Genomic DNA, 14,233 nt, shown 5'->3' with positions numbered 1-14,233 from the left:
AACCCATTTACAGTTTTAATGTGTGTTGTAGTTTATGAGAAATATCACAATTTTGGCCATGGCCAGAGAAGAGGAGTGTTCTTGATGTAGTCCTGGAAGGCTGGATCAGATCCCCACTTCTTCATGGCCTGCTTCTCCAGGATGGGGATACCGCTGACGTAACGTAGCAGGAACCAGACGAACAGAGGTGATGCCACACTCAAGTACTGGGGACCCTGCATCACTGATGAGGCTGAGAGCCAGAGGCCTGACCACTGCAGGATCTCTCCAAAATAGTTAGGATGTCTGCTGTAAGACCACAGTCCACTCTGGATGAACTTCCCCTGGAAATCCAAACAGAAATTCAGCAGTCAAGTTGCTACACTCTGAGACTTAGGTGTCAATGCAGTTTAGGGGTATACAGCATGAGAGGGGAGAAAAGATTACCACATTATCTGGGTCACGCTTGAAATTCCACTTTTGCTGGTCAGCAATGGCCTCAGTAGCAAAGCCAAGGCCCCAAATTGTCCAGCCAATGCAATCCCTCGTCCCCAGAGGCACATTACGCCTCTCACTGTTTAGCATGAGGGTGGGCAGGAGGGTAATAAATACCCATGCGGCTGAGAGAAAAAGGAGGAAAAAATCATTTTCAACCAGCCTTGCACTAATCATTCCATGACATAAATTAACTTAAGCTACTGTAAATAAAAGCTACAGCTTCGAATAAATGAATATAAAGAGCTTGAAACTAGACAGTGATTTATAAGGGACATCTTTCCCTGCAAGTGTGGTGCTGAGCAGGAAAAAGGAGGGAGGAGTAAATATCACTTCCAAGTACCTTGAACAGTCCAATATACAAAGAAAGTCCCTGGGCTGTCTCTAACATTGTTGAATCTGCGATCGTGACCGTCCTTCAAGATCCGCATGAAAAGGAATGTCCCGAGCCTGCAGAGAGAACATGGTTAACATCTATTCACATTAACCAAGGTATTATTCATTAACTTGAGTGACCTATCTTTAAAGTTTTACATTTATTAGTTCTATGACCTCTCCAAGGACCCTCCATAGCTCAGCTAAACACATAACGGAGCATGAAGTCTCTTAATTCCTCAGCTGGGCTTTAGTAAACCATTACAACATTTAGGGTCAATGCCTCCTGACTTACCTCAGTCCCCATGCTGTCACCAACCCGGTCTGCACCTTCTGACGGGTATGGCTGGCCCCACCCCAGATACAACTCAGGTGTGCAAGTAGTATAAATGTGCCAGATCCTGCAAAGAGAGAGAGCTGGAAACTTAGGGCAGTTGGGACGTAGGCATGGCAAACGACTCCACTTGCTGCACATTAAGGCGTGCCCAATAAATCTTTTACCCAGGATACGGCAGACAATTGGTTCCAAAGTTCAAGGGTAAAAATACACAAGAGCACTGAGCAGAGAGGAGAACCAGAAGAGGACGAGTACAGAAGTGTCGGACTAACACATTATTAAAAATTAATAGCAACAAAAGTCTGCCAGTGGTGTGAACAGGTAAGCCATGCTGTTCTACGAGACCTTGGGTTGCAAATGGACTGTACTGAGGTTTAGACGAGCTAAATCCTGACAAGTTGGATTAATTTTATATCTGTAACTTCCTCACTGGTAGTGTACTTTAACTGTTAGTTTCTGAGTTGCAGCTAATGTCTATTATCTGATTTAAAGTCAATCTAAACTCTTAAATGAAGGTAATGAAAGCATCAATGTACCTATTTTTTTATTTATTTATTTATTTGAATCAAGCGATGATTCATTTGTAGATATATCTGATAAAATGTTGGGAAAGTTTTTGTCCCAAATGCAAAAGGTATTAGTTGAATACTAGATGAGACGAGGAAAATAAGAATCAGGTTGAACATTTTTTAAGAAAAATAAAAAAGATAAATCTGAATCAAGGGTTAAAAGGAAATCCTGTTATAACTTGATCAAATGGATGTGTCCTAGCTTTTAAGGCTGCAAAAAGTAGATTGATTGCAGTAAGGGTGTGTTAGTATTTCTTCTGTTATCAGAAATCAAGGTGGTACAGCATGAACATTCCTGATTGGGGCCCACAAAAAAGCCTCCTTTTGATTTTTCTGTACGGCCCTGCAGGCACGCGCGCTGATTGGATCTCCAGCTTCTTAAGCGGAAGGAGGAGCTCTTCCTCCTGACTTGTTTCACAACAAACCCCTTTGCTATTGTAAAGGTTTTGTAACGATTACGTTTCATCTATTATACAACGAAAAAAAAAATCTACATAAATCACACAGTTAAACGCGGTTAACGTGTTTTTGTTCTTTAATTTGCTTTTCAGTCAAGTCGACTTCACGCAAAATGAATTTATAATAAGCAAAGCTACAAAAACAAATCAAGCGCAGGGACGCAACTGGTTGCACATGAAGCGTTATTTTACTTTACCTGCTAAATCATAAAACTTCTCCGTTTTGAAAGCTGCGGCCAGAGCCCAGCCTGCCCACTGGATCGCCAGGTCGGTGGCGGCACACTTGGCCAGAGTGCTTCCCATGATCATGTCGTGCAGCTCCGCGAGCACCACCGCAATCTGAGGGTTGGTCATGGAGCCACTCCTCCGATACCCAAGAAATATTAACCAAAAGTTTAAAAGCTAAAGTTCACACAACGTGAGGGAAGTAGGTTTCCGCGGGGAATTATGGGTATTGTAGTTATAAGAGGATCAGCGCCTCTAGGAACGTGATTAGGGAATATGCGTTGGGACGTTGATGTAATCAGATTACAAAATCATTTGAGAGAAGCTACAACTTAAAGTCAAGATTGAGTCGATTACAGTTTACACTTTTACTAGCATGCTCCACCTTTTTTGTTTTTGTTTATTTTTTTTTTAATGGTTCACATAAATGGTCCTTTCAATTTTAATTTAGTGATCAGACAAATTAGAATTTCAGAATACTTTTGTTCATTTCATTCTCAACAAAGGGGATTTGTTTTTGACTCTGGCATAAATACAACAAACTACAACAAAAATGGCTAATAATCAGTACATCCAACACATTTCACAATCTCTATTAATCAATAGAAATAACCTCACAACTCTATTTTGTGACACTTTTACTCTATTTAAGCATTAGAATTTTCCATTGTTTATAGATTCATTGATTATTGTGCTGAAACCAAAGGGACAGTTTTGTTCTGTAACACTAATAAATAACTAATAAAAAAAGATGGAAGTATCACTGGCATTACTTTACTATAAAAAAAGTACCTGCAAAAAAAGCTACTCTGTGTGTAACAGTAGAAAGACAACCTCAAATCAGAAAAAGCTGGGAGTGTGGAAAATTGATTTTCTTTTTTTTTTAATGCACTGATTCTTGAGTGTGCTTCATTTATCCCACTGCAGACATTTTAAAACAAAGAAATGTAATGCTTTGTTAGCATCCTTTGTTAACCTACACATCCATGTTCAAAGACAAGTTTGGACTGTAGACACTTTTATTTGGAGTTTGACAGTTTATTTGAACACAAGGCAAAAAAAGAGAAAAAGAAAAAAAAAGAAAAAACAAAAACAAAAATAACAACAAAATGTCCCTTGTTCAAAAGGAATAGAAAGAAGCCAAAGCTTAATAAATCCCACCCCTCCAAATCCAAATGATAATTACCATCATCATAGTCATTATACATACCACAATCACATAATAAACTCCAGGCAATACCATACATCATATTATAATGAAGCAAATTTGAGCTACTGTCATTCCTTCACACAACACTTTCAAAAACATCATGGTAATGAAGACACCAATCCACGAAGAGCTGGAGTTATTTTATTCCATACTTTCTGCTAAAATGCATCACGGTACATAACAGTACGGTGTTGTCACAGCATCTTTTCCATTTCAAGAACTTTTTTTTCTTCTTTAACTCAGTATTTGCTCACTCTTTTTCAGCCATGCCTCGTTAATATGTGCAGAATGTGATTCTTTGTTCTGCTGAAAAATGCATGAACGTCCCCAGAGAAGATATGTTCTTGCAGGAAACGCATGTTGCTCTCAAATCTGAAAATGAGGTTTTACTAAAGGCAGTGATACACATCCATGCCATCATCACAGCTTTTCTTTTTCTCTTCTAAAAAATAAAGATAATACATTTCTGGAATACTGGCCGGTCTGACCATTATACATGCTTCCACTGTGTGATGGTCTGTCCCAGATACCTTGTAGCACAGAAAAGCCATCACCACCTCTGGACATATTTCATGTATCATTAAAGACCTTAGTGGTATTTATGATTGTGAAGCTGTATTGTAGAGGTGAAAGGGTTTTCTGCAATAATCCCTTTCCCATGAAGTTATATGAGCTGATGATGGATAATGATTTTGATTACGTAGGCTTGCATCCTCAGTCCTCACACACTGAAGATCCTAATAGTTGCTTGAATTGTTTAAAGATATTCTGCATTGTAGAAGGAGAAACATGAAAACAATTTAAAATATTTCAAAAACTTTTTACTCAAACATTTGTATGATTTTTTTTTTACACATATCTTAAACTGGAGATCCTCCACTTGTACAAAATCATAATAATATGGTGACATCACTTGTTTAAAATAAAATTTTTAAACTTCATTACTTACCCTAAAATGCTCCATTCAACTTTTATTTTATTTTTTTTTACATTGTTTTATGTTTCAGGCCTAAAATACAGGTAAAGCTGGATATTAACAAGTTAAATAAAACTGACAAGAAAAGTTATTAGATATATTTGATTTCTTCTGTTGTGAAATAAAATTAATCCTAAATGTAAAGATCACACGTTTAGTTTGTATTTTTAATTCTAAATGTTCTGATTCTGGTTGTTTAATATTGGAGCAACATGTTGGATTATTACTACTGATGATGTAATCTGACTAATGTTTCATGTTGTGGCAACAACAGAAATATAAAGACAGCATGCTGTGATCCATAGGCATGTGTTTTCTTTCTTTCTTTTGGAATATTTTGGGCTCTAGTGGCCTTCATTTAAACAGTAGCTTGACAGGAAGTGGGCCAGTTAGAAATAGGAGGGGCATAAGCAGCAAATGGGTCCCAAGCTGGGATTTGAACCGAGGCCAGCTGAGTTAAAGACTGACAGCTTGCATTCAGCTTGTGTCTCATCTGATATTGAACTTAAGCTAAGATAAAAACCTCCCTCAGGATCATAATTGTTATACAATTATAATTTTATAGATCAATTCTCTGGAGGTTATAAAAATGGAGAGCACTGTATTCCCTTGACTATGATGATAATTTGATCCCAAATGTTGTAATTTCTCCCAGGTACAATGTGTTTGCTTCATAAATAATTGTGATGTAGAATTCTCTCTTTTCACATTTAATCTCAGGAGGAAACAGAACAAGACCAAACATGGCAGACAGCACAAGTTCAAAAGGCACCTCTGGTGAATTTGCAAAAAAAGTCCAGAGACAGCTGAGCAGAGGCAAAGAAAAGGTACAAAACATGTCTTCTGAAAACTCTTGTTTTCTGAAAAAGAAAGAAAAAAAATGCTTGAGATTTAAAAATTTCTCTGCTTTTTCTACAGGTTCTGCAAAAGCTGGGAAAGACCATGGAGACTAGAGATGATGAGTTCGAGCATTGCCTCCTACTGTTTAATGACCAACTGGTAATCATCCCCCTGCTAAACGAAAACAAGAAGTTAGGAGTGAACAAGTGGAAATTAACTTTCACTCTCTGGCTGAGCTTGTTTTATTGTAGTTGTAAACTCTGGGAGGATTTATCTATTATATGTAGTAGATAAAACATCATCTAAGTAAGAAATGTAAATTATATAAACCTCTTTTCTATTTACAGACTGATGGGAACCGAATGTACAAAGACTTTAGGAACTACGTTAATGCCGTTAGAGGTGAGAAACTGTTTATCTTGAAGATGCTGCAGAGCTGTAGATTTGTGCCCTCTGCAGGTGTCAAATAGACGATTCTGCTCTTTTCAGACATGCGTGAAGCTTCAAGACGCCTCTCTCAGTCTCTGTTCGATGCTTATGAGAGTGACTGGGCTGCGGAGGAAGATTTGGGAGCCATTGTAGAGGTTAGTGGTACTGAAGAAGAAAAAAAAAAAACCCCAGCTCTAACACGGTAAATTTTATTTTTACTGCAAAAACATCTTAACCAGAGCATCACCAGGGGAACAGAAACCCTTATTTCTCCCTCTCATTATACATAATTAATGCTATATTTATGTTGGGCCTTTAATGAAGGGGGAGGACCTACTGTGGAATGACTATGAGGTGAAGCTTTTAGACCAAGCCGTGCGCACCATGGAGTCTTATGTGGGCCAATTCCCAGATGTCAGGGTAAGGCAATGGATGGATGAAAGCAAACATAAGTCAATATACAGACAAAACTAAAAGCCTGAGAGCAAACTCACAAAACTAAGAAAAGGTGCACACACATTCACGGATCATATACGTAAAACTTTTTTTTTTTTTTTTTACTGTAGGAGAAAGTTGCAAAGAGAGGAAGAAAACTGGTGGACTATGACTGTTCTCTTCACCATCTGGAGGCACTGCAGACAGCAAAGAAGAGGGATGACATCAAGATAAATAAGGTTATTAATCTCTATATCAGTAAGTTTTCCTACCTTAATTAGTTATAATGAATTAAAATGAATCGTTTTTTTTCTTTGCAGGCAAAGGAAGAGATGAAAGCGGCCAAAGCTGTCTATGAGGGGATGAACAATGAACTGAAAGAGGAACTCCCTGCTCTCTATGACAGGTCTGAAAGCAGATTTTCTTCAATCCTGTCAGATCATTTGTGATTTACAGGGTTTTTTTGTTCATAAGGTGTTAATGTTTTCCCCCACTTCAGTCGAATTGGATGCTACATTGCTGTTTTCTCTGCTCTGGCAAATTTACGAGACATCTTCTACAAGGAAATGAGCTCGGTATGTTCTCTCTCTGCACAGCACATCCATTGTAATGGAAAAGTTTGGGTTTTGTTGACCGTCTGTCTTCACTTTTAGCTCAATGGGGATCTACAGAGTGTGATAAAAGAGCTGCATGATCAGCATCCAGACAAAACGTTTGCTGTGAGGGGACTGCAGAAGTAAGTTTTTTTTTCCTTTGAGCTTTAAATTTTGAGGTAATTTAGCAATTTTAGGGAACAGTTTGTCCTTTGAATCTTCTTAGTTGAAGAGTCACCAAAGTTCACAGAACACAACATGCTTTAAATTAACTTCTATCCTTCAAAGAATAAAAATAAATAAGATTTTATTTGTAGCTAAATTCTGTTTTGTGATTAAAGACATTCCCCAGTTACTTGAAAACCTCCACAGCACAGATCTGTGCTTATGTGATTAGTTTGTGTTTCTATCTTGCTAAATATTTCAGGTATGGCTCCTTGAAGAGACGGACTCTTATGTCCCCAAAGGCCTGGAAAGCCAGTTTTTCTGAGTTTCACAGGAACTACAGCCCTGGAATCAGGCAGCGGAACAGTTTCAGGTCCTCAGACAAATCTCGTCATAGCACTCTGTCCAGAGAGAGCAGCACAAGCGCAGTCTCCCCACAGTCAGTGTCTTTGGAGAACACACTATCTGAGTCAAGGGAGCTGGATGTGGCGCCATCCCACACTGAGAATCAAGAAGATGCGGAAGTGGGTACAACAAAAAACGAGCTGAATCCTGGAGGAGACAGCAGTCAGGCTGAGGAGGAGAAAGGCTTGAAAGAGTCAGATAATAAAGGAGATGGTGAAAAAGCTCCACCAAGTGAGAGCAGCTCTGAACTGAACAACTCCTTTGAATCAGAGAGCTTAGACCTGCAGCTGTCTGCAGTGGACAGCAGCGTGCTGCACATTGAAGAAGAGGATGACTGCCATGAAACCCTCGACACTCCTAAAGCAAATGGACTGGAGAATGGTAACGTCAGCGGGTTAAACTCTGACTCTAAGGATCTGAGCATTCCTCACAAGGTTTGTCATTTGATTATCACACAGCTGGGGCATCTTGCTGCCAACCATTATGTTGTATGTGCACACACTGCCATAACTCTTGAACCGTCTTCTGTCCTGTCTAGGATGCTCCTGCAGAGAAAGCAGTATCCCAGGACTCAAAAAGCACAGTGGTTTAAAACTTTCACACATTTATGAAAAGTTTGTGTTTTTTAAGCATCCATTATGTCACATTTCATGATCTCTTTACTTTCTTTGTTGGATATTTCTATTTGACAGTTTTTCCTTTCTGTATTTTTTTTATGAATCTCAGAATGCCAGCACAGAAAAGCGAAGATGAGACTGAAGACGACAGCTGCTCAAGAGCAAAAAAATGTGAGGACAGCCGTGCTAATGAGTCCAACTGTGGTCGCATGACTGACACAATGCTGCTGTTCTGTTTCTCCTTTATCTGCCAGTAAATTCAGATTTATATGCCATTCTGGGAAAAGCTAGACACTAATTTTCCATTTAAAATAATACAACTTAGAGCTTTTTGAAATCATTACAAGCTTAATAGTAAATAAAAAAACACTGTAAAGGTTTACATTGTTAGAAACATACTGACTGACTAGAATATGGCTGTTTGTTGGTGATCTGTGTTAAAGACCAAGTTTCAAGGGGGCTGAGCTACACTCCACTCTCACGCTACTGACCAAATTACTAAACTAAATACTTGTGGTTGTTTCCATGTATTCACTTTTCTTTTCTTCTTTTGTTTTATTGCATTTTTAAACTACTTCTGGAGGCAAGTCTTCAGTTAAATGTAAATTGCTCTGATCTGTACCACTCGCAAATCTGTAAATTAGGTTTGCAAATTTAACATTATGCAATCTTAAAAAAAAACAATTTTTTAAAAATCATTTTTGGGTTCAGGTCACAGGAATGGACTGTTTAATTCTAATTATTGTACCAATAAATACATTCAAGGCTAAAATACATGGGAATTATTAGGAATTGTGTACACTTTAAGTAATAAAATGCAGTTAATTTCAAGTTGTGTGAGTGTAGTTGCTTCTCTGCCAAAGGAAATTTAGCAAGATGAAGGTAAAAAAAGACAAACAACAAAAAACAGGGGACTTCACTTACCCAGATTTCACTTATCCTCAGACTTGATTCTGCTTTACATCATCGTGTAAAGCAGCAACTCTTTGCTGCAAAGCATGCTTCATTAAAAAAAGGGTTGTAAACGCTGCAAAAACAACAGACGCTAACATTCCTAAGATGAAATTAAATCAGATGGGAATGACCTGATTACAAGAGATTAATCACAGATTATGGCTGACAAAATCTTTTGTTGTAAGTATTAGGTCAAACTTACAACTGATAATCATTAAAATGCTGAACAAGTATATACAGTGACTACAGACATTTAAAATGAGAAGTACATTTTGAAACTGATCATCAGAATATGCCTCTGTTACACCCTTTTGCCTGCTTGGGAATCTCTACAAAGTTTATAAGCACATAACAGAGTTCAGCAAAGAAACATGAGATCATGAGGCCTTAAGGAAATGCTATGCTGAATGTGACTGGTGTTGCTTTACAAGAAACAATGACTAAATTCTCAATGCGAATGGTAATGAAAACCAAACTTCATAAAAGTCCCACTCCAGCAGTTATTAATTACCTGCAAACGTCTTCAAAATAGTTCATTTCAAAGTGTTTGCCATTAAAAGTAATAATCATGGCCTTAAAAAGTATCTGGTCAGAAACACAGCTGGCTTTATTCTGCAGGTGTTGTACCTGTGAAGGTTATACCTCAAGTCATGGTAGTGTACTAAGTTAGCATCATCCTTAATGTTGTGCTTTTCCACTCTGGTGTGAGTTCAAATTCTTCTTGACAAACTTGTAAGATATTTTTATTTAATCTGAATATTATTTTTGGGTTGGGCTTTTTATTCAGAACAGGCCTCCACTACATCAGGTAGGTTTGGTAATTTTATGAAGTGGACAAAGTTTAATAACTACTACCTGACGTCCGGCTCTCAGCAGCTCCCGTTGACCTGCAAGGATTTAAATGTGAATGTATATTTCTAATGTGAGACTGTGAACAATGCAACCAAACATCATGTTGGACAGCTTAATAAAAAAAGAGGGACATTGAGCAGGACTGCTTCCTTTGGTTTTCCAACAGCTGCCACAGATGCTCCCAGCTGAAGGATGCCCGTTAACATGGATGCTTGTTCAACAGTAACACCGGATATCTTTGCTTGCCTTAGGTTGAGTCATGGCTGCTGGCCCCTGTTTAACTTCTCAAGCTTGCACCAGCTTTTAATTTAAAAGGGATTCTCATAGCAAATACAAAATAACTGCACAGCCCCACCCTACAAGTAGTCAGGATTTGTTCTTTCAATGTTTTACATGGAACATATGGGGTGTCTGACTTCACCTTTCTGAGACTTTGGTTGATGCTCTGCCCACCCAGAGCATTGCTGGCTCCATTTTTTAACATTATAAACCTAGCAAAAAAAAAAACCCACACGTTATATACATGTTAATGGAGGAAACTTTATGCAACGTTTTGTGTTCCCGTTTAGAAACATCAGGTTAGTATACTAGCGGTCAAACTAAAAACATAATCAAATATTAATAATATCACACCACAGACCTTTTTAAAAAAATACTAAAGAACAAAGGAGAAAAACACATGAAAGCCAGTTTTTACTAACTGCGAAACACAGTGATATCGTCATAATAGACGATCTTTGACATGGAAGGGGGAAAGGAAAAAAAGGGAGGAAAAGGAGGGGCGGAAACCGAGAGCGTGCGCTTGACTCACGAGTGCAGTGGGGGAAAACTTTTCTGTACTTACTGTATTTCACAGACGCGGTTTCAGACTCCTCAAAACAGTCGCAGGGCGTCTGGAGTCCGAACTTAAAATAGCGGCGTGTGTTAGTTTTCTCCACCGTAAAAGTTAGCCTGGGTTAACGGTTGGTCAGCTTTCGTGACGCGCTCGTGCTCTTCTGCGCCCGCAGGTAAGCGCAGACAACAGCTGCAATGAACAATGTCTGATTGATTAGCTGTTTGAGCGACGTGTAAACTACACGCGAAGGTGTGGTTCATATGTTGTTTTTGACCCAAAAATGCGTCAGGCTTTGTATCAGACAAGTGAAATAATAGCGAATATGGCAGCGAACAAGTAAAGTTCAGGACAATTGACTAACAAGACAAAGAGATTAAGCTAGATAGTGAATTGTGCATCCAAACTAGCTTAACACGTCAGGAAAGTTTAAACGGAAGTCCAGCTTTGTTGTGTTTTCACAGTTTCTGTGTTTCTTTCAGGTATCGAATCAACCAGCTGTAACAATGAATAGTAAGTCAATCTTTTAATCTAGTTTATTCAATTAAAAATTGATTGCAGCGCATAGTAGTGACCTGTTTCTTCTTCTTCTGTTTAAATTAGCTGCACTGAAAACGTTTCTCTTCCTGTTTGAAACTGCTCCACTGAGGCTTTTTATTTATTTTAAATTAAGTATGTAACATGTTTTTGCCCTACTACATAAGACCTGTCACAGTTCTTCAGGGAATCGTTTAATAGAAATTTCGTGGTTTTATTTTCATGTAAATTATGCTTATTTGATAGTCTTTTTTTGTTTTAAAATATAGCAAATGGAATATTTTTTTATTGAATATTATTAATCAGGAATTTTATGGAATATTTTTGTGGGTTTTAATCTGAAAGTTGGCTTTGATCATATTTATTTGAACAATCAAGTGTAAGTGTTGTCAATCAAATGTGTACAATTGTACAATTGTATGCACAATGTAGTAATGAGTAATCTTAGTAACCTTGTAATTTACTTTAATCCCAGTTAATTTGACATTACACTGCATAGTGGTTATTAATTATAATGCCATGAACTGCTTAGACTGAACCCATTCTGGCACCTAATGAATACTTCTGCTGTTAAAGGTTGCTAGTAACAGTCTAAAAATGCATCAGATTTTAAAGTAAAATGTTCTTTGTCCGGATGGTAAGCTCTGTGTTTATTCTGATTTCCAGTTTTGCCCACCCAGCTAACAAAAAATAGTAAATACTCAGTGAACTGTAATGTACAGGCTCTGTATAGCAGTCTTCAAGCATCACTTTTTCTTTACATTCTGCCTCTTAAGGAGCCAGATTTTCTTGTAATGTTTTTAAATGGTTTTGAATTAATAGTTCTTTGTATGTAAATGATTTTCAAATGTTTACTTTAGACATTGGCTGCTTTTTAAAATGATTATTTATTATTATTATTATTATTTTTTTTTTTTTTTACAAATTTGCAGGCCAGTTCTTGTGATAATTTCAGAGGAATGTTTAAATTTCACCACAGTAAAGTAAAAAAACAAAATGACAGAGGCTTTTCAGTCCTGGCCCTTAATAATCAGATTACTGTGTCACAACACAAAACATGCAGTGACACAAGCCTCTCTCTGCAGGCTGTGTGCTGGAGATAGCATGACATTTTTAACATGCCTTTTTTTTTTTCCTTCCCCAGATACAGATATGGAGCAATTGACAACCCAGTCATATAAAAGCACAGCTGTGACAGGGCGTGAGTACATTGTGTTTTACACATCTGCTCTAAATGTCTTAATCATCACCAAATACTCATTCTGCACAATACTAATTCAGTTTATTTCCACAGTGGTAACAACAACAGCACCTCCTTCGAATTCGGACTCCGCAGTTATTGCAGGTAATTTACGCAGACATTTACTCTAATAGCATAAAGTTTGAAAAATGTTCTGAATTTGTCCAAATCCTTCTCAGTGGTTATAGTTCTCATCCTGCTGACGGTAGCTGTTTTGAGTTTCCTGCTTTACCGGTATCTCTGCCACAACAAAGGAGACTACAGGACGACAGGAGAGCTCGCTCCAGGAGAGGACCCCGATGAGGAGCATAGCAGCCAGGCTGCAAGTGAAAAGAAGGAATACTTCATATGAATCAGGTGGACGATTTACTGGACATGAATGAGGCTTAAAAGAGATTTGGGGTCTGTGGAAAAATGCTAATAAGACTGCTTATTTCATGTGTTGGAAAGGCTGCTACTGGCTGTCCAGTTGGCAGAGAACCATGTTTAAGATGTTGTCCTGAAAACACAAGTAAAACCAAAAATAGGAACGTGACTGCATGAATGAGTGTTGACTGACGTGAAGCAGATGATGGGTAACAGGTGTGAGCAGAACAGCAGATCTGGGCATGAAACAGGTGGTGGGAACTTTTACATGTCTGCGGTCAGTTAATTAAATCAGAAAATGTGCAGCAGCAATCAATGTAAAATGTGTTAAAGTGACATTTTTATCTGCCATGTTTTAGTTTTCTCAGTATTGGAAATATTAGCTTCTTTTAGACATAATGTGCTTTTCTCAAATATTATATAAGAAGTGTTGCAGTGTTGGTGTGGGGCTGTTACTTTTATATTGATTTTACTATGCAGTTTTTATAAGCTTGTTTAAAAACAAATGTCCTGTTCTTGAATGTAAGATGGTTGGACACGATAGGTCTTGTTTGCTTGTGTTGCATGTGGTTTATGTACCATAAATCTTTATCAGACATGGTTACTGAGGACTTCTTATAAAAGAAAGGAAGGCAATAAACCTGTTTTTGGATTAATGTCATTAAAGTGTGTACAATATTCTTTAATCAACTCACAAAAAAAAGAAAAAATTCCAAACAGGGCAATGTTTACCTCAACTAGTTGTGTGGTGACCCCATGGTTGGATGCTGGAGCTCTTTGATGTCCTGACCTGCTGCCCTTTGCTGCATGTCAACCTGTTCTTTCTCTCTAATGATCTTCCAGTCTAGCTACCATTAAAACAAGGCAGCTACAGTCCAACAATCATTTGTGTACAGCACCTTGTTCCCAACATAGGATGCATATGATGAGGTAATTTCCTACTTTTCATTTACCTTGTTCCCAACATAGGATGCATATGATGAGGTAATTTCCTACTTTTCATTTACCTTGTTCCCAACATAGGATGCATATGATGAGGTAATTTCCTACTTTTCATTTAAATACCTTTTTATTGCATTTCTGAGTCCTCTAAAACTTTTGGGACTCTAAAAAAAGTTAAAGAAATGCAGTTTCTATGGTGGCATAAATAATAGAAATTAGGGAATGAGCATGCATTACAAAGCTAAGTCCAAAGCTAAGTCAGTTTAATACAGATGATCTTTAAGACCTTACAAAAGAGTATTATTTCTAGAGTATTCTGTTGTTGCCATGCAAAATTGATAACTTGAACTAAAACTCATGTTTTAGTTGGTGCTGATATAGCTGGTATTGCTACATCAGTAA

At 37.8% G+C, this 14,233-nt stretch overlaps 2 protein-coding genes across 2 annotated transcripts; one reads left to right on the top strand and one right to left on the bottom strand.

Moving 5' to 3' along the window:
- On the bottom strand, positions 1-2,606 carry si:ch211-210c8.6. Its single transcript, XM_042004240.1, has 5 exons — positions 2,411-2,606; positions 1,145-1,250; positions 818-924; positions 427-599; positions 1-323 (listed from the first exon to the last, which is right to left on the bottom strand). The coding sequence occupies exons 1-5, from the start codon at positions 2,565-2,567 to the stop codon at positions 45-47; spliced, it is 822 nt and encodes a 273-aa protein (XP_041860174.1). The 5' UTR covers positions 2,568-2,606; the 3' UTR covers positions 1-44.
- bin2a (bridging integrator 2a) lies at positions 1,346-8,959 on the top strand. Its single transcript, XM_042004239.1, has 13 exons — positions 1,346-1,507; positions 5,345-5,451; positions 5,543-5,623; positions 5,812-5,866; positions 5,954-6,048; positions 6,218-6,313; positions 6,460-6,567; positions 6,649-6,734; positions 6,828-6,903; positions 6,982-7,064; positions 7,349-7,925; positions 8,030-8,105; positions 8,218-8,959. The coding sequence occupies exons 2-12, from the start codon at positions 5,368-5,370 to the stop codon at positions 8,081-8,083; spliced, it is 1,395 nt and encodes a 464-aa protein (XP_041860173.1). The 5' UTR covers positions 1,346-1,507; positions 5,345-5,367; the 3' UTR covers positions 8,084-8,105; positions 8,218-8,959.
- Positions 8,960-14,233: the final 5,274 nt, after the last annotated feature.

The sequence above is a fragment of the Melanotaenia boesemani genome, chromosome 13 (genome assembly GCF_017639745.1).
Source record: "Melanotaenia boesemani isolate fMelBoe1 chromosome 13, fMelBoe1.pri, whole genome shotgun sequence".
NCBI lineage: Eukaryota > Metazoa > Chordata > Actinopteri > Atheriniformes > Melanotaeniidae > Melanotaenia > Melanotaenia boesemani.
Note: the sequence above shows the minus strand (reverse complement) of the source record. Positions and strands in the feature narration are given on the sequence as shown.

Excerpts from the sequence above, each read along its gene's own strand:
- bin2a (XM_042004239.1), top strand. The coding sequence starts at position 5,368 with ATGGCAGACAGCACAAGTTCAAAAGGCACCTCTGGTGAATTTGCAAAA. Across the intron at positions 6,904-6,981 it reads TCTACAAGGAAATGAGCTCG|CTCAATGGGGATCTACAGAG; the intron begins GTATGTTCTCTC and ends CTTCACTTTTAG. Across the intron at positions 7,065-7,348 it reads GCTGTGAGGGGACTGCAGAA|GTATGGCTCCTTGAAGAGAC; the intron begins GTAAGTTTTTTT and ends TAAATATTTCAG.
- si:ch211-210c8.6 (XM_042004240.1), bottom strand. The coding sequence starts at position 2,567 with ATGACCAACCCTCAGATTGCGGTGGTGCTCGCGGAGCTGCACGACATG. Across the intron at positions 1,251-2,410 it reads GAAGTTTTATGATTTAGCAG|GATCTGGCACATTTATACTA; the intron begins GTAAAGTAAAAT and ends CTCTCTTTGCAG. Across the intron at positions 925-1,144 it reads GTGACAGCATGGGGACTGAG|GCTCGGGACATTCCTTTTCA; the intron begins GTAAGTCAGGAG and ends TTCTCTCTGCAG.